The sequence below is a fragment of the Diaphorina citri genome, unplaced genomic scaffold (assembly GCF_000475195.1).
Source record: "Diaphorina citri unplaced genomic scaffold, Diaci psyllid genome assembly version 1.1 scaffold853, whole genome shotgun sequence".
Lineage (NCBI taxonomy): Eukaryota > Metazoa > Arthropoda > Insecta > Hemiptera > Psyllidae > Diaphorina > Diaphorina citri.
The window spans coordinates 18,959-37,827 of record NW_007378285.1 but is presented as its reverse complement, the minus strand read 5'-3'; the positions used below and the strand labels follow the sequence as shown (position 1 = coordinate 37,827).

Below are 18,869 nucleotides of genomic sequence, written 5' to 3'. Positions count from 1 at the left end.
GTCTGGTTTGAAATTATCGGTGTCAAAAAAGCAAGTTTCCGATTCCAGTAGGAAGGAACTATGTATGCATGCTTTTATTGCTTTTATGAAAAAAAAATAATAATAATAATAAAACTAACCGTGTAGGGACGGATATGAAACGTATTCGGGACTTATGAGAGTTATGACTGTCACAGAACGTCCCTTAGAGTAGCGAAGAAATGATAGTGAAGAGAGAAGGAAGACAGGATAGGAGAAAGCCAGCCATTGCGAAAACGAACCTTATTTGTTAGGATAACATCTGACCCGGACGGGAATCAAACCCGCGACCTAGCGCTTACAAGGCAGACGCGTCTCCCTCCAAGCTAACTCGGCTGGCGAACGAAGTGTTTCATTTTCTATAGGTACCTATACACTGAGAGAAATATAGGTATGTAGGTACTTGTACTTTCTGTATGGGGGGGGGGGTTAATGGTTCATGCGGCCCCACATGGCCCCGGGGCATCAGCTCCTCAAAAGGGACAGGAACCAACAGTTTTTGACCCAAAAACTTGACCGCTAGAAGGACTAGATTGAGTGTTTACCCTGTATAAATTCATCTTACATCTTAGAATGTCAGACTGATAGATATGTCCAATAAAATAAAAATCGTCTAGGTATTAATAGCGCATTTATACTCATTAATAATGTATCAATACTATCATCCTATTAAGTCATTATAGCGGTGTGAAAAATGATTATGATTGAGGAAAAATCACGCGAAATCTCAGAAATGTGTCAGACTCGTCTGAGAGGATGTTAATAAAGAAAATTTTTGTTGTTTTTGTTGTTGTGGTTGTTGTTGTTGTTGTTGTTGTTGTTGTTCTTGTTGTTGTTGTTGGTGGAAAGAAGGACAGGATAGGAGAAAGCCAGCCGTTCCGAGAACGAACTTCATCTGTTCAAGATAAAGTTCGAGCCGGGCGGGAATCGAACGCGCGACTCAGAGCTTACAAGACGGGCTACCCTTCAAGCTACGAGTAACTAGGCTTTTTTATAATCTTGAAAGAGACATAGTGAGTTTGACTTGATTTAATCTTATACACTTTTTTTTATAGACTTCTTTTCCTTCTAATCTAGAGTGGCTTGACTAAATACAGGGCCGTATATTTAGACAGGGGAGCATCCACCCCCTATAAACCTCTGTATTGGATTCTTTGGCCCCCGCTCTCGCTGAAATACTGGCCTGACCCAGGGCCGTAATAAATTTTCAATTTTACCGTAGGCCAGACTCGTAAAAATTCGGAACATCCACCCCGTACATCACTGTTTGGACTTTGAGGTCCGCCCCCCTTGGCGAAATACTGGATTCGGCCCTGACCTGACTGAAGCTAGATATCATTTGTCAGTATCAAACGTTCAATTTCAACCGAACTGTAAAGATTAAAACCCCAATGGTAAATTCAATAGGACGGTGTTAATATCTTTGTAAGTAGGTACTTTGTATACCGCATAGATACCTATAGATATTACCTAAGTACCTATATGTATACCTATACCTATCTAGGTACTAAATCCCGATCCCTATTAAGATCATGTATCAATCATGATACACAGATAAAGTATCATACCAACTTAGAAAGGTAGGTAGGTATAATTTCTCATGTTCACCTGGAAATAAGATAAAAGCTTTAGAAAGACAGCCTATAGTTGGCTTAGGAGTTAGACAACAGCACACCTGCCAACATAACATAGCATAGCATAGCAAATATCACTACATATTGTAATATTATTCCTACTGTTAAAATATAAATAAAATAAAGCACTGTTTGTACTTATACTAATAACACATCAAGCGTCAGAGGTCAGAGCGCGCGAACGTAAAGAGAGCTCAAAGCACCGCTCGGGCAAGAGCTCGAAGTACGAAATGGTGTTTCATGGTGTACGTCTGTACGTATTTATTGTAGGTACATATTTACAGTAGGAGACCTTGCTTGGTTATAGTTATATTTAAAAAAAATGTTGAACTAATAAAGGTTGATCCACACTCACATCAATCTTGTCCTCATCGGCTCCAGTCCAGGGTTTGCCTGGCAACCAACTCGGACCTTTGATAACGGATGCCAGTTTGGTTTGCGTGGTGGACATGGTTTTCCATTTGTTCACGATGTTCATGTTGTAGAATACCTGGAATCAAAACATGTATTTGTTATTTTTATTTAGGGAGTACGGTTAACCCAGTGGTAACGCGCTTGCTTGCCGTGCAGAAGGTCCCGGATTCGATTCCCACAGTCAGGCCCGCATACGGAATTTCAGCGAGAGGGGGGCCCTAGAATGCCAAATATTTTTTTCTCTACTAGGTACATCATTTGGGGACAAAAGCAAGTTTATTACCTACTGGCATACCTACGTTAAGTTTTGAAGCTTTAGTCAAGCGAACCCATGTAGAATATCTATATACAATTTAGGTAGGTATTAGGTACCTGTAGGTACTGTTTTTCACCATCCATCTTGAAATTTCAAACTTTTTTTCCCCGACCAGAGTTTCACCATTAAACCTTATTAGAATTTCATTGAACTCTCTATGTAAGTTGGTAGGTACCTCAGGTCCTCATCGGCTCCAGTCCAGGGTTTGCCTGGCAACCAACTCGGACCTTTGATAACGGATGCCAGTTTGGTTTGCGTGGTGGACATGGCTTTCCATTTGTTCACGATGTTCATGTTGTAGAATACCTGGAATCAAAACATGTATTTGAAACTTGCGTTTGACGTTATTTGTTTACACGAAGTACTTGATAAACATGTTGTTTTTGTTTACAGAATGAAAATGTTGAGTTTTAATTTGTTTACTTACAATGTTTGTGACATCCAGATTTAATTAGGTAAAGGTGCCTATATGAATTTAATTAGGTATAGGTGCCTATATGAATTTAATTGGGTAAAGGTTGGGTATCTTACGGAAGCATTAAGGAGAACAGAGATACCCATAGGTACATAATTATGTAAATAATAGGACCTACCTGTACGTGAATGGGATAAATGAAGAAATGCTAACAAATTCCAAGTATTTTATGTACTTATTTGAACTTTTGTTTAAAAAAATGTCATTTCTCATTCGCTGTGATGTCACACACGTTGTTACAATGTTACATAGTTATTACAATTTAACAGTATTATGTAGGTATGTTCAGTAGGTATAATAACAACAACGATCAAGCAATAATAATTATAAATTAAAACTTGTTTTTGGAGTAGGTACCTTATACCTGAGTAATATGATATTCGTATACGAATTACGTACGGACTTCAATAAAAACTTGGTGATTATAATAAAAAAAAAAAAATGATAATTACCCACATACCTACTCGCAGGTATAAAATTTCATGACAATCGAGTGTTTTTTTTTTTTATTTATTTATTTATTTTTATCATGATTATTTTCCTTAAAAAAAAAAAAACCCGTCGCAGTCGTACCGAAAACGAATCTTATCTGTTTATTATAAAGTTCGCCCCGCCGGAAATGAACCCACGACCTCGCGCTTACAAGGCAGGCGACGAGGTTTCTTCTCTGGGTTATGTAATCACGCGGGAGCAAAAAAATTGAGAGGAGCAATTTGATATGTAGAAGAGGTAACATCCGAGGCAATTTCTATATATTTCGAATCGCTCCAACACTCCCTAATTATTTTCTAGAATGGTCATCTGATATTGCGAGAATGTTTGATTATAATAGTTATGTAACCATTTTCTTATCGACCATAGTACGATCGTTAGCACGATGGACAGAGGCTATAGAAAAGGACGTTTTTTTTCTGGTAGAGGGGACTGAAAAGATCCGTTCTCATTTGTGGTTAGGGAAAATATCGTGTCGTGTGTAGTGGGAACTCTCATTTAAATTACATTGCCTACAGGACATTCGGAAAAAAATCGGATGAAACTCACGATAAATGGGAACGGGCCCTAACTGCCAAGGTCTTATCGCCCCGAAAGCGAAGAGATAGAAGACAGGATAGGAGAAAGCCAGCCGTTCCGCCAGCGAACCTTATCTGAATAAGATAAAATCCACCCCGGGCGGGAATCGACCTAGCTCTTACAAGCTCTTACAAGACAGACGCACTAATACGACGCGACCTAGCTCTTACAAGACAGACGCACTAATACGCTAATGACTAGACTGACAGTCCAAATTTATGTACAACCTATATAAGAGAGATAGGCTGGCTCTCCTCGGCAAGAATCGAACCCGCGACCTTGGGCTTACAAGGCAGACACGCTACCCTCCAAGCTAGGCTGATTCTCCTGTATTGTTTTCCCATTATGTAACTCTTAGTTGGGACTATGGACCATCGTATTCATACAATAGTGTAAGCACGTAGTCGATTGTAGTTTGTACTGAATCAACAAAAGTCGGTTATACAACAAGGCGGGCAATTACATAACCATTTTGTAATGGGTCTAATCTCCTTCAAATTATAGGTACAATGATAGTTGATAGGTACATATACCTATCTATCCCGCTATTTACCTACCTAACTTAAAAGTAATATACCTACCTACCAACCAACGTCAGTAGATAAGATTGGACAGTAAACAAGTACCTACCTACATGGAAAGTGGGTACCTAGAGGGCCTACATACTACGACACAGACCACAGGAGTCTAAATAAAAACAGCGCGGCCATGGAATAGGAAGATACATACTCATTAGAAAAAAATGAGTGTTTCACCGCAGTTTTTCGTAGCAATAAAACAAATAACTGCTACTCAGCAGTGGAGTGATAACAGCTGGTTATGATGATGGTGACGATGAAAACGAATTAAATTTTGTTTACCTATTGTACAGTTTTGTGATAAAAAGGTTAGCAATTACTTCAAATAGAAAGAAAATCACAAAGAAAGAGTTTCAGTCACCTTTGGCGAGGGTTTAGGTGAGAAATACCTATGTTGCCCCTTTAATTGCATAAGTGCGGGATCCCGCGGGATTGGAAACGTGCGGGATTTGCGACCCCTAGTAAGTGCTTATAATAAGTATTGAACTTACAAAAGAGCTCCAGCCATAGAAGACAGACTGGCGCAGTCCGATGGTCAGATTATAGTCTTCCGAACTGTGATGTACCTGATGTTGGGCCCATAGGAAGTGCACCTCTGAAAGTAGTTAAAACAATGAACACACGTTAATCATTTCGTCCTGAAGATGACATCATGAGATGATGAAACTAGTGTATGTGGTACGAGGTCCGGAGAGCGGATAAACCGAGAATTTCTCGGTAAAAGAACGTGAAAGGGAAAATATCCCTTCGAATAACATTTCCCGGTAATAGTACAGGGAAATCCTTGGTTTAGTCACTCTCCGGGCTTATCCTGTAACATATTTACCTATTGAAAAAAATCAGGTAGGTACCTACACTGCAGACAGATTATAAAATTATACAGGTAAAATGAGAAAAATACATAATATCCGTGAACATTAGATAGGTAGGTATAGGTAATTAGGTAGGTATAAAAACACACGTGCAGAAGGTTTGGAAAAGCTCCAGACATAAGCAATATGCTACCTACCTAGCTACCTAGAGAGGTAGGTAAATAGATAAAAATAATCAGGCTAATATATTAAATTCTTGTTTTTATAATATAAGATAACTGTAACAACTGGGGTCTTATCGTCTTGAATTCGAAGAGAGAAAGAGGACATGATAGGAGAAAGGATAAAGTACGACCCGGGCGGGAATCGAACCCTCGGCCTAGCGCTTACAAGACAGAAGGGCGATTCTTCAAGCTCACTAGGCTTAATTGCAAAACTTGCGTATAAGTACCTATGTCAGAAAAATGCATTTAGTTAGCTGATTGGTATTTTTTAGTGGCTATTTTTAAAAATGTGGTTTTAAGATATTATATGAGAAATACCTAGATAGGTATGTAGGTAGGTCATAATAAAGTTAATTGGGTAAATATATAGCTGAGTTTATCATACTTATAGGTATCAAGTTAAAAACTAAAAAGATAAATAGGTCAAACCGTATAAAATGTCAATAATAAAAACACTAATCAACTAACTGTATTAATTACCTAGGTACCTACCTATCTATCAATTTTAATTTTAAATATCTACCTAGGTAAGAACGAATAAATAAATAAATAGGTAATAAATTGCTATCGTTTTACCGAAGAAAACATACATAGGTAATATACTTCACGTACGTACCTACCTATACGGTAGGTTAGGTATGTAAGTATATGTATATATACCTACTAGATAGGTATCTATATTCACAAACCTCAAAAGGTAATTTTTTACGGAAATCGAACTAAGAACTTTGAAAAAACACAGAACTCGACACAAACTGGGATGTTCTCTCTAAAAATTTAGCACTGAGCGAAGATTACGGCTATTATCGCCCTTACAGTAGTTAGACGTCAGTATTCATAGGTAGGTCATAATAAAGTTAATTGGGTAAATATATAGCTGAGTTTATCATACTTATAGGTATCAAGTTAAAAACTAAAAAGATAAACAGGTCAAACCGTATAAAATGTCAATAATAAAAGCACTAATCAACGAACTGTATTAATTACCTAATAGGTACCTACCTATCTATCAATTTTAATTTTAAATAGGTATCTACCTTTCATATACCTAGGTAAGAACGAATAAATAAATAATTGCTATCGTTTTACCGAAGTAAACATAGATAGGTAATATACTTCACGTACCTACGTACCTATATACGGTAGGTTAGGTATGTATGTATACCTACTACGTAGGTATCTATTTTCACAAACCTCAAAAGGTAATAAATGTTTTACGGAAATCGAACTAGGAACAAAAAAAAAACACAGAACTCGACACAACTGATGGGATGTTCTCTCTAAAAATTTAGCACTGAGCGGAGATTACGGCTATTATCGCCCTTACAGTAGTTAGACGTCAGCACAACTGATGGGATGTTCTCTCTAAAAATTTAGCACTGAGCGGAGATTACGGCTATTATCGCCCTTACAGTAGTTAGACGTCAGTATATTCAGGTACACATTAGATAAGAAGCCTCACAACTGCCCTTCTGTCCTCCATATCTGCTTATCTGCTCTTCTGGATTTCTATTCTAGTCTATTCCACTGATAACTCAACCCTCCACTAACAAAATTCCAACAGTAGTCACTGTAGGTATATAACTTCCACTAAAAAGTTATTTCTATTTCACTGATAACTCAACCCTCCACTAACAAAATTCCAACGGCTCTTCTGGATTTCTATTCTAGTCTATTCCACTGATAACTCAACCCTCCACTAACAAAATTCCAACAGTAGTCACTGTAGGTATATATAAATTCCACTAAAAAGTTATTTCTATTTCACTGAGAACTTAACAACCCAGTGCAATAGTCCTAAATTAAAATGGACGCGGCACATAAGGGATCAGGAAGAGACCGCTAAACGAAACTCAAAATGTTGGTCGAGAGCGGAACATTTCTCTCCCGCAGTCTCTGCACTCTGTGTATTTCTTATGGAGATTTTAGCGTTGAAAAATTGATCATATCTCAGGATCGGTTTAGAATTTCGCAAAATCCTTTCTTATTGCACACCTAGATCATAAAAGGAATATTCCTACCAAATTTCAGCTTTCTAGGTGTTGTGGTTCTCGGGATAGAGCGATCAGTGTGTGAAATGTGAATGAGTGAATGGATCTTGTTTTTATAATATAAGATATTTCATAGGTATAGTTTAAACATATGTAAACAAACGTAAACAAACATATATGTAAACAAGGAGTGCCGATTTGGAAAGTAACTTTGGGCAGTTCATCACTAAATTTTATTGATTATTTCTCTCTGGTCTGGTTTGAAATTATCGGTGTCAAAAAAGCAAGTTTCCGACTCCTACCTGGGTAGTAAAATAAATAGAACTGGTTGATCAAGATCCCTAGCTAATTTTATGCATAAATCTACAAAAGATCAAACAGAATTATAAGCTGGTAAAGAGGAGTTAAAAAAAAAAAAAAAAAAAAAAAAAAAAAAACTATCCGTGTAGGGACGGATATGAAACGTATTCGAGACTTATGAGAGTTATGAGTGTCACAGAACGTCCCTTAGAGTAGCGAAGAAACGATAGTGAAGAGAGAAGGAAGACAGGATAGGAGAAAGCCAGCCATTGCGAAAACGAACCTTATTTGTTAGGATAACGTCTGACCCGGGCGGGAATCAAACCCGCGACCTAGCGCTTACAAGGCAGACGCGTCACCCTCCAAGCTAACTCGGCTGGCGAACGAAGTGTTTTATTTTCTATAGATACCTACACTGAGAGAAATATAAGGTAGGTAGGTACTTGTACTCTTTCCTTATCCTATAGGAAGGAAAGTAATGTAATCGGGTCAAATTTGCGATGGTCAGTTTTTAGTGAAAAAACGCGTTTTGAGGTCCCTAGAGCCTAAATCCAAAGTTTCAGCCATTGGTGTGTGTGTGTGTCTGTCCGTCTGTCTGTCTGTGTGTCTGCCTGTAAACAAAATATCTCGAGAACGGTAAGAGCTAGAGACTTGAAATTTGGTATGCAGTTGTAAAATGTGACAAGGATGCGACACGAAACTTTTGGTTAAGATCGGTGCAACGGTTGGTGGCATTTTACCGCTTTTAAACGGTTAGAAATATTGTAAAAGTTGGGTAGAAGAACACCCAAATAAGCATCATTCAATAGGATAAGGAAAGTCGTGTGATGTTCACACCAGATTTTTTTTTATTATTATTATTATTATTCTCTCTTTTCGTATAAAGTTTCATGTGGTCAATCAATCGTGTTGTTCAGCCAGTCTAGTCAGCTTGGAGGGTAGCACGTGCGCCTTGTAAGCGCTAGGTCGCGGGTTCGATTCCCGCCCAGGGCAGATTTTATCCTAGCTTTCTCCAATTTGTTCTTCTCTCTTCGCTTTCTGGACTACAAGACCTTGGCAGCTACATACATTTCCCTCTATCAAACCTCTTCAAAGAAAAGAAAGAGAGAGAGAGAGAGAGAGAGAGAGAGAGAGAGAGAGAGAGAGAGAAATAGCTCATCCTTAAAAAAAAGAGAGAGAGAGAGAGAGAGAGAGAGAGAGAGAGAGAGAGAGAGAGAGAAATAGCTCATCCTTAAAGAGGGGATTTAGCTAAAAATATAACCATCGAGTTAAAACTTAGAGCTCCTTCTATTCGATCAATACTCAGTGGGTTTCCACTATTTCCACTATTTTCCACTTTCCACTGTTTACACTATTTTCAAGATTTATAGTAAACCAGAAGTACATCAGTCGAACCTGTCTAAGTGGGACTCGTCTAAGTGGGAAATCTGGATAACTGGGGGAAAAAATCGTGGCCCCTTCATGGCAACCTCTCTAAGTAGGACATCACTTTTTTAACTGGGAAACCTGGATAAGTGGGAAAAAATTGTCGGTCCCTTGGATTCCCACTTAGACAGGTTCGACTGTATTATTATTGCAAAAAATAGTTAAGAGTAGAGCAATGTACTTAAGTAGATACTTGTTGACAACTTCACTCACATGCTGAAATCACGTGACGACTATAAAAAAATGTACTGAAATTCATGTGTTCACTTTTTTTTGCTGAAAACCGGAGCTGATAATGATTGGTGAATGAACTTGGCTCGTTAACCACGTTTTACAGGGGTCTCCAGAGCAATTTCTAATTTTATTTCTACAGATAGAGAGATGCATATTTGCTGAAAACCGGAGCTGATAATGATTGGTTTATTCACTTATGTTTGTACCTAATGTGTTGTATTCTTGTTTATTGTACTTATAATAAAAATAAATGAGAGCACCTTTTGCCATGTTTGAAGAAGAAGAAGAAGAAGAAGAAGAAGAAGAAGAAGAAGAAGAAGAAAAACTTGGCTCGTAACTTAAGTTAACCACGTTTTACTGGGGTGTCCAGAGCAATTTCTAATTTTATTTCTACAGATACCTATATAGCCTATAGAGATGTACTGAAATTCACTTGTTCTGGTATATCTAAGTATAAATAATATAAATAGGGCTTTATTTAGACTGTCAGCTTAGAAAAAGTTGTTCCATTATACCAACAGTTCCATTATACCAACAGTTCCATTATACCTACCAATTTTATTGATATGCGGAGCTGCGGATACTGCGGAGCAAAAAGTTAGGAATTCACTTTTTTTTGCTGAAAACCGGAGCTGATAAATGATTGGTTCATTCACTTTGCTCGTAACTTAAGTTACCCACGTTTACAGGGGTCTCCAGAGCAATTTCTAGATTTTAAATTCCCAAGAGATACAGATACTGAAATTGTGACTGTTTTTAGATTGAGAGATAAAGTACCACAGGTTCGATCTCCAAACGGCACTCCTGGCTTTCTCCTATCCTGTTTTCCGTCTCTCTTCGCTTTTGGGACGATAAGACCTTAGCAGTTACAGTTCCCTCTATGCTCTATCCCACCTCTCTTTTTTTGACGATTTCTGTGGGAGGTTTTAACGCCTTTTCGGCCTCTTGTTTTATTGGTTTTTCTCCGGCTTTTTTATTTCGTAGCAATGAAACAATTTCTACATTAGACTAGTGTGGTCTGTGTCGTAGCATGCCCATCCCGTAGTACGTCCCTCATCAGATGGGCGATAAGAGACACAATACTTCCCATCATTTAGGTGTTGGGTCAACACGAGAACACCAGAAAGTAACCTGTTAAAATGTTTGCAATCGAAAAACGTGTGCAAATTTTTGTCGATGGTGGGATTCAAAACCGGGACCTTCTGCATGGCAAGCAAGCGCGTTATCACTGGAAATATTTACCCGTTGAAAGATTTGCAATCTTAGTTCGAGCAAATTTTCAATCGCTTGGGAATCACTTGACCCACTCCGGGGCTGAAAGCTGAACCTACCTAACCAGACTGAAAACAACAAGTGCTACAAGAACAAGAACAAAAACAACCAGGCTGAACAACAAGGTATATTGACATCAGAGTCGTGTTTAGCCGAGATACGAACCCAGGCACGTGAATTACAATGTGATCTCACGTGACTGAACATAATCACGTGAGCTCTCTGGTTTTTGTCTGGGGCATCAGCACATTTGCTACAAGGAATAGAATAGAATAAACCTTGTTTATCCTGCCAGAATGAGACTGAAAAGTCCCTTTACTCCCGCAGTCTAAACAAGGTCTTATATGTATACTAGCTGAATTCCGTCGCTTCGCAACTTTTTAGCCCGTCCTTCCTTTATTATTACGATAGTAATAAAAAGGTATAAGGGACGGACTATTGTATTCGCTTCGGTGTCGTCTGTCGGTCGGTCTGTCTGACCCCATAGATCCATAGAAGGACTTATCCAAACCTGATCGACCTATACATTTGCCAAATTAAAGGTCTTTTTACCAGGAACACGAAAATGGTGGTGCAAATTTTGTCCAGAAAACCATAAAGCCAAAAGACCAAAAAAACTGGTTTTTGGGGGATTTTTTTCACATTTTCTCACACAAATGAGCTCTGATCTCGAAATTTGTCGCGACGACCTATGAACTCAAAGCGAGAAAGTTTTAGATAACACTTCAGTCGTTATTTTCAGACCGGTTTTAGCGTCACCTATGTTAAGCTACGCCGAGCAAGGCCAAAAAATGGATGGGTGACTTAAAGGAATAAAGGGACGTTCTCCCTTTATTCCTAGTCTTGATTTTAAATCATTACATGAAAGTAAAATCGAAAAATCAAATCAAGAAAAATATAAACTGAATATTAAACAAATTAGGTAGGTACATAGGTACTGATTTTCTTCAATCACGATCGAATAAACTACGGGCTAAAAATTCCCGGAGGGACGGGCCCAGCTTGTTTCCATATAAAGTTTCATGTGGTCAATCAATCGTGTTGTTCAGCCAGTCTAGTCAGCTCGGAGGGTAGCACGTGCGCCTTGTAAGCGCCAGGTCGCGGGTTCGATTCCCGCCCAGGGCAGATTTTATCCTAGCTTTCTCCTATTTGTTCTTCTCTCTTCGCTTTCTGGACTATAAGACCTTGGCAGTTAAATAGTAAACCAGAAGTTCAGTCGAACCTGTCTAAGTGGGAAATCTGGATAACTGGGGAAAAAAATCGTGGCCCCTTCATGGCAACCTCTCTAAGTAGGACACTTTTTTAACTGGGAAACCTGGATAAGTGGGAGAAAATTGTGGCCCCTTCATGGCAACCTCTCTAAGTAGGACACTTTTTAACTGGGAAATCTTGATAAGTGGGAGAAAATCGTGGCCCCTTCATGGCAACCTCTCTAAGTAGGACACTTTTTTAACTGGGAAACCTGGATAAGTGGGAGAAAATTGGATTCCCACTTAGACAAGTTCGACTGTATTATTGTTATTGCAAATAGTAAGAGTAGATAGAGCAATGGACTTAAGTTAGATACTTGTTGACAACTTCACTCACATGCTGAAATCACGTGACGACTATAAAAAATGTACTGAAATTCATGTGTTCTTGTACTGCGGAGAAAAAAAAAAAAAGTTATTTATTTGCTGAAAACCGGAGCTGATAATGATTGGTGAATGAACTTGGCTCGCAACTTAAGTTAACCACGTTTTACAGGGGTCTCCAGAGCAATTTCTAATTTTATTTCTACAGATAGAGAGATGTACTGAAATTCACGTGTTCTGGTACTGCGGAGAAAAAAAGTTAACATTTACTGAGAGCTATAACATGAGACTTTCGAGTCATGATTCAGGGTTACATAATGAACCTTTTGGCGAAGAGAAACCTTAGTTATTCATTTTTCCACAGGAACACGCTTCTTTTTACTAAATCTATTGGACTAACACAGTTAAACCCCATTTTTCACACCGAGTGCCTCCTTTGCAATCAATTTCCAATTTTCCATACTTCCAATAAATATTCTTTTTAAACTGGTAATGTCGCCACTGGCCGCTACTCTATTAAAGTAGCTACTCCATTGTCCTCACAAGGCACCCCGAACTCCAAGCACAGTGCCTAAAAAACTTTGACCCCACCGGGAATAGAACCCGAGATCTGCGGCGTGCAATCCTAGTCTGATACCAGGCATGGAGGCTACTCTCACCCATTGTTTATTGTACTTATAATAAAAATAAATGAGAGCACCTTTTGCCATGTTTGAAGAAGAAGAAGAAGAAGAAGAAGAAGAAGAAGAAAAAATAAAACTTGGCTCGTAACTTAAGTTAACCACGTTTTACTGGGGTCTCCAGAGCAATTTCTAATTTTATTTCTACAGATACCTATAGCCTATAGAGATGTACTGAAATTCACTTGTTCTGGTATATACCTATAAGTATAAGTATAAATAGTGCTTTATTTAGTCTGTCAGCTTAGAAAAAGTTGTTCCATGATACCAACAGTTCTATTATACCTACCAACTTTATTGATATGCGGAGCTGCGGATACTGCGGAGCAAAAAGTTAGGAATTCACTTTTTTTGCTGAAAACCGGAGCTGATAAATGATTGGTTCATTCACTTTGCTCGTAACTTAAGTTACCCACGTTTACCGGGGTCTCCAGAGCAATTTCTAGATTTTAAATTCCCAAGAGATACAGATACTGAAATTGTGACTGTTTTTAGACTGAGAGATAAAGTACCACAGGTTCGATCTCCAAACGGCACTCCTGGCTTTCTCCTATCCTGTTTTCCGTCTCTCTTCGCTTTTGGGACGATAAGACCTTAGCAGTTACAGTTCCCTCTATCCCACCTCTCTTTTAACGATTTCTGTGGGAGGTTTTAACGCCTTTTCGGCCTCTTGTTTTATGGGTTTTTCTCCGGCTTTTTTATTTCGTAGCAATGAAACAATTTCTACAGTAGACTAGTGTGGTCTGTGTCGGAGCATGCCCATCACGTAGTACGTCCCTCATCAGATGGGACATATAAGAGACACAATACTTCTCATCATTTCAGTGCTGGGTCAACACGAGAACACCAGAAAGTAACCCGTTGAAATATTTGCAATCGAAAAACGTGTGCAAATTTTTGTTTATCCTATGACTAAAGCCCGATTCAAATTCAAACTATATCTAGTTGCAAATCATTTTAAAAATGGTCGGATATAGGTAAGTCTTTTACGACTGTAGGGGCATCTCTCATTCTAAAGGCTTCGCCTTGTCGTGATAGTCACGTTGTTCTGTTCGTTGCCATGAACTTACTTGTAAAATAGCCGGATTCGATTCCCACAGTCAGGCCCGCATACGGAATTTCAGCGAGAGGGGGGCCCTAGAATGCCAAATATTTTTTTCTATACTACATCATTTGGGTACAAAAGCAAGCCTGAGGAGGTTAAACACGGCCCTGCCAAGAGTTGACAAAAATTTGACCACATTTTGACTCATCCTGAAAAGCTTATTCTTTAAAAGCAGAGACAACCCTTTGGCAAACTGCCAGCTAGCTAGGGCGCTCCTTGGATGGGATCTAAGGCAATTCTTTTTGGTAAGTACATGCTAACCTGTAGGAATACTGGATTGAATGAGGGCATGTTGTACACCAAACCGTAGATGATCTCCAGATTCGGCTTACTTTCAGCGAATGTACCAAACAGTCGGTCCCAAATAATGAGGACTCCACCGTAGTTCTTATCCAAACACGATAGATTACTGCCTGAAATACATTGAGTGAGACCAAAAACCAACTTAATATCAATTTTATTTTCATTTTTGGTGTATTTTTAGATTTTTTTTTTTTTGGGATCGTGCTTTTGTCCAAGCCTTTGCAGCTCCGGATATTAAATACAACCCCTTCAGTCATTACTAGCCGTCGTAGAGAGAGAGAGAGAGAGAGAGAGAGAGAGAGAGAGAGAGAGAGAGAGACAGATAGACAGACAGTGAGAGAGCTTTGAGAGAGGGAACTGTAACTGCGAGTTCCATTAAAGACCAGGGCGAACTTATTCCTCAGCAGACAAGGTTCGTTCTCGGAACGGCTGGCTTTCTCCTATCCTGTCCTCCTCTCTTCGATTCAAGGACGATAAGACCTTATAGCAGTTACAGTTTACTCCATCTTTCATGAATTCATTGATGGTCAAATCGCATCTTTTGTGGAATTTCATTTTATGTATTTTGTGAATTGGTTTTGTGCATGCAGATTGCAGGATTTTAGAGTAATTCGTTGAAATTCGTTTAATTTGACTTAACTGTTATCATTTAACTGAACTGTATTTCAGTTTTTTATGTTTAACGGATCTTTCAGGAATTCTTTATACCTACACATGCCACTTTTTATAACGGAATGTAAAATTTTTGAAATCGGAGATCAGTTTCTTTTTAAGACCATTTTTTCGCACAAAAGTGCTTACAAGGTTTCCAATTCTGATATTACTCGGAAGCAAAAATTATTGGACTTGATTATTACCTACTGGCATACCTACGTTAAGTTTTGTAGCTTTAGTCAAGCGAACCCATGTAGAATATCTATATACAATTTAGGTAGGTAGGTAGGTACCTGTAGGTACTGTTTTTCACCATCCATCTTGAAATTTCAAACTTTTTTTGCCCGACCAGAGTTTCACCATTAAACCTTATTAGAATTTCATTGAACTCTCTATGTAAGTTGGTATTATTACCTACTGGCATACCTACGTTAAGTTTTGAAGCTTTAGTCAAGCGAACCCATGTAGAATATCTATATACAATTTAGGTAGGTACCTGTAGGTACTGTTTTTCACCATCCATCTTGAAATTTCAAACTTTTTTGCCCGACCAGAGTTTCACCATTAAAACTTATTAGAATTTCATTGAACTCTCCATGTAAGTTGGTAGGTACCTCAGGTATCTACTCCCTTTTGTCACTGCCTAAGCTTCAGTATCGTGGGAACGCCCGAAGTCAGACCCAAAAAAGGAGAACCAACTTTTTTTTTACTCGTCTCAAAAAAAAAATGTCATAATTTGTAGTTTTTTTAGGTACCTCAGGTATCTACTCCCTTTTGTCACTGCCTAAGCTTCAGTATCGTGGGAACGCCCGAAGTCAGACCCAAAAAAGGAGAACCGACTTTTTTTTTACTCGTCTCAAAAAAAAAGCCATAATTTGTAACTTTTTTTGACATCGTTATTTTTTGGAATGGATGAAAAAGTAGATCCACGTCAGTCAAAATTTCATTTCTTGTTACTATTTTTTTCCTCATTGTCTTTTTCTTCTTCTTCTTCTTCTTCTTCTTCTTCTTCTTCTTCTTCTTCTTCTTCTTCTCCTGCTTCTTTCTGTTCTTCTTCCTCTTTTTCTTCTCCTTCTCCTTCTTTGACGACCAGCTAAGTGATCCATATAGGAAGCTTTATCCAGTAAGAACTTTTTCAAGTCACCTTTGGATATATCAATTCCATACCCGGTGAATTAATCATGGGCATGATACACCCTAGGAATGTATCACACATAGCTGACTCAAAACCCACCGTGCATGGACAAATGAAACTCGGAAAACATAAAATTGTGTTAAAAAAATTAACGATTTGATATGGGAATTCAGCTTTCAAAAAAAAAGGAATTTAGCTTTAAAATGTGAATTTAGTTGAAAACAGGGAATTTAGCTTTAAAAGGGGAATTGAGCTAAAAAACGGTACACACCATGCGCGGCTCGATGCACCCAATAGTAGCAGAAGTCGACCAATATGGCCGCAGCGTACCACGTGTAGATGCAATTCCACGGTAAATCGGCAATCCGGAAGTTGTCGTAAACGTAGAAGTACGCCCAGTGTTCGGCACCTCTCGACAGAATCCTGGAAGGGCGGAAAAGAAAATGAGTGAGGGCTCCGTCGTTTTCTGTCTTTTTCTTCTTCTTCTTCTTCTTCTTCTTCTTCTTCTTCTTCTTCTTCTTCTTCTTCTTCTCCTGCTTCTTTCTGTTCTTCTTCTTCCTCTTTTTCTTCTTCTTCTTCTTCTTCTCCTTCTTCTTCTTCTCCTTATTCTTCTTTTTCTTCTCCTTCTCCTCCTCCTCTTTCTCCTTCTCCTTCTTTGACGACCAGATAAGTGATCCATACAGGAAGCTTTATCCAGTAAGAACTTTTTCAAGTCACCTTTGAACATATCAAGTCCATACCCGGTGAATTAATCATGGGCATGATTCACCCTAGGAATGTATCACACACAGCTGACTCAAAACCCATTGCGCATGGACAAATGAAACTCGGAAAACATAAAATTGTGTTTAAAAAAAAATAACGATTTGATATGGGAATTCAGCTTTAAAAAAAAGGAATTTAGCTTTAAAATGTGAATTTAGTTGAAAACAGGGAATTCTAGTTTTTTTTGACATCGTCATTTTTTGGAATGGATGAAAAAGTAGATCCACGTCAGTCAAAATTTCATTTCTTGTTACTATTTTTTTTTCTCATTGTCTTTTTCTTCTTCTTCTCCTGCTTCTTTCTGTTCTTATTCTTCCTCTTCCTCTTTTTCTTCTTCTTCTTCTCCTTCTCCTCCTCCTCTTTCTCCTTCTCCTTCTTTGACGACCAGCTAAGTGATCCATACAGGAAGCTTTATCCAGTAAGAACCAAGTCACCTTTTAACATATCAAGTCCATACCCGGTGAATTAATATCATGGGCATGATTCACCCTATCACACATAGCTGACTCAAAAGTCTCAAAACCCACCGTGCATGGAGAAATGAAACTCGGAAAACATAAAATTGTGTTAAAAAAAAATAACGATTTGATATGGGAATTCAGCTTTTAAAAAGGAATTTAACTTTAAAATGTGAATTTAGTTGATAACAGGGAATTTAGCTTTAAAAGGGGAATTGAGCTAAAAAACGGTACATACCATGCGCGGCTCGATGCACCCAATAGTAGCAGAAGTCAACCAATATGGCCGCAGCGTACCACGTGTAGATGCAATTCCACGGTAAATCGGCAATCCGGAAGTTGTCGTAAACGTAGAAGTACGCCCAGTGTTCGGCACCCCTCGACAGAATCCTGGAAGGACGGAAAAGAAAATGAGTGAGGGCTCCGTCGTTTTTATTTCGTAGCAGTGAAACAGCGGCTACGTTAGACTCATGTAGTCTGTGCCATAGCATGTCCCTCATCAGATGGGTATGTGCCTCATTAGAAGCACTACATACATTTAGGGCTTTGGTAAAAAAAAAAAAAAACTGCTAAGGTCTTGTCGTCCCTAAGGGGAGCGAAGGGGCGATAGCAAGAGAGAAGAAAGACAGGATAGGAGAAAATCAGCTCAGCGTTTCCGAGAACGAGCTTTATCTATTTGGGATAAAGTCCGTCCCGAAATCGAACCCGTGACTTGGCGCTTACAATGCAAGCGTGCCTCCAAGCTAACCAGGAATACTAGAAACCGCAAGTCCCGAAATCGAAGAGAGAAGGAAGACAGGATAGGAGAAAGTCAGCCGTTCCGAGAACGAACATTATCCCAGCAGGATAAAATCCGCCTCGGGCAGGAATCGAACCCGCGGCCTAGCGCTTACAAGGCAGACGCACTACCAACTAAGCAAACTCGGCTGGCAATAAACAATTTTTATGAACGCCTTAAAACTACTTAGACTATGCAATGTGCTATTTTTTACTTTGTATTTTTTGGGGTAGGTACGTACCTACTTTCCGGTGTCGTGGTCGGCTGGAAACAACCTCCCTTAACACCCTTGGAAACATCAACTTTACTAGCCACCTACCTAGTTCTCTCCATAAAGAAAAAAAATATCTACATACTCGTATAGCCTATAGCCCTATAGGTATCATGTCTGAAGGAACAAGCTGGGCCCGTCCCTCCAGGAATTTTTTAGGTAGGTACCTATGTACCTACCTAATTTATTTAATATTTAGTTTATTATTATTCTTGATTTGATTTTTCGATTTTACTTTCATGTACCTAATGATTTAAAATCAAGACTAGAGCCCGTTCTCCCTTTATTCCCGATATATTGTTTTAGCTTAACATAGGTAACGCTAAAAACGGTCTTAAATGATCGACTGAAGTGTTATCTAAAACTTTCTCGCTTTGAGTTT

The 18,869-nt window shown here is 38.7% G+C and overlaps 1 protein-coding gene across 1 annotated transcript in view; it reads right to left on the bottom strand.

Moving 5' to 3' along the window:
* Positions 1 to 18,869, bottom strand: part of LOC103512570 (alkylglycerol monooxygenase-like) — a 49,767-nt gene that overhangs the window by 25,036 nt on the left and 5,862 nt on the right. The window contains exons 3-4 of the mRNA XM_026826001.1: positions 17,677 to 17,828; positions 4,998 to 5,101 (exon numbers count right to left, since the gene is read on the bottom strand). Coding sequence (XP_026681802.1) covers positions 4,998 to 5,101; positions 17,677 to 17,828 — 256 coding nt within the window. The remainder of the gene's footprint in view (positions 1 to 4,997; positions 5,102 to 17,676; positions 17,829 to 18,869) is intronic.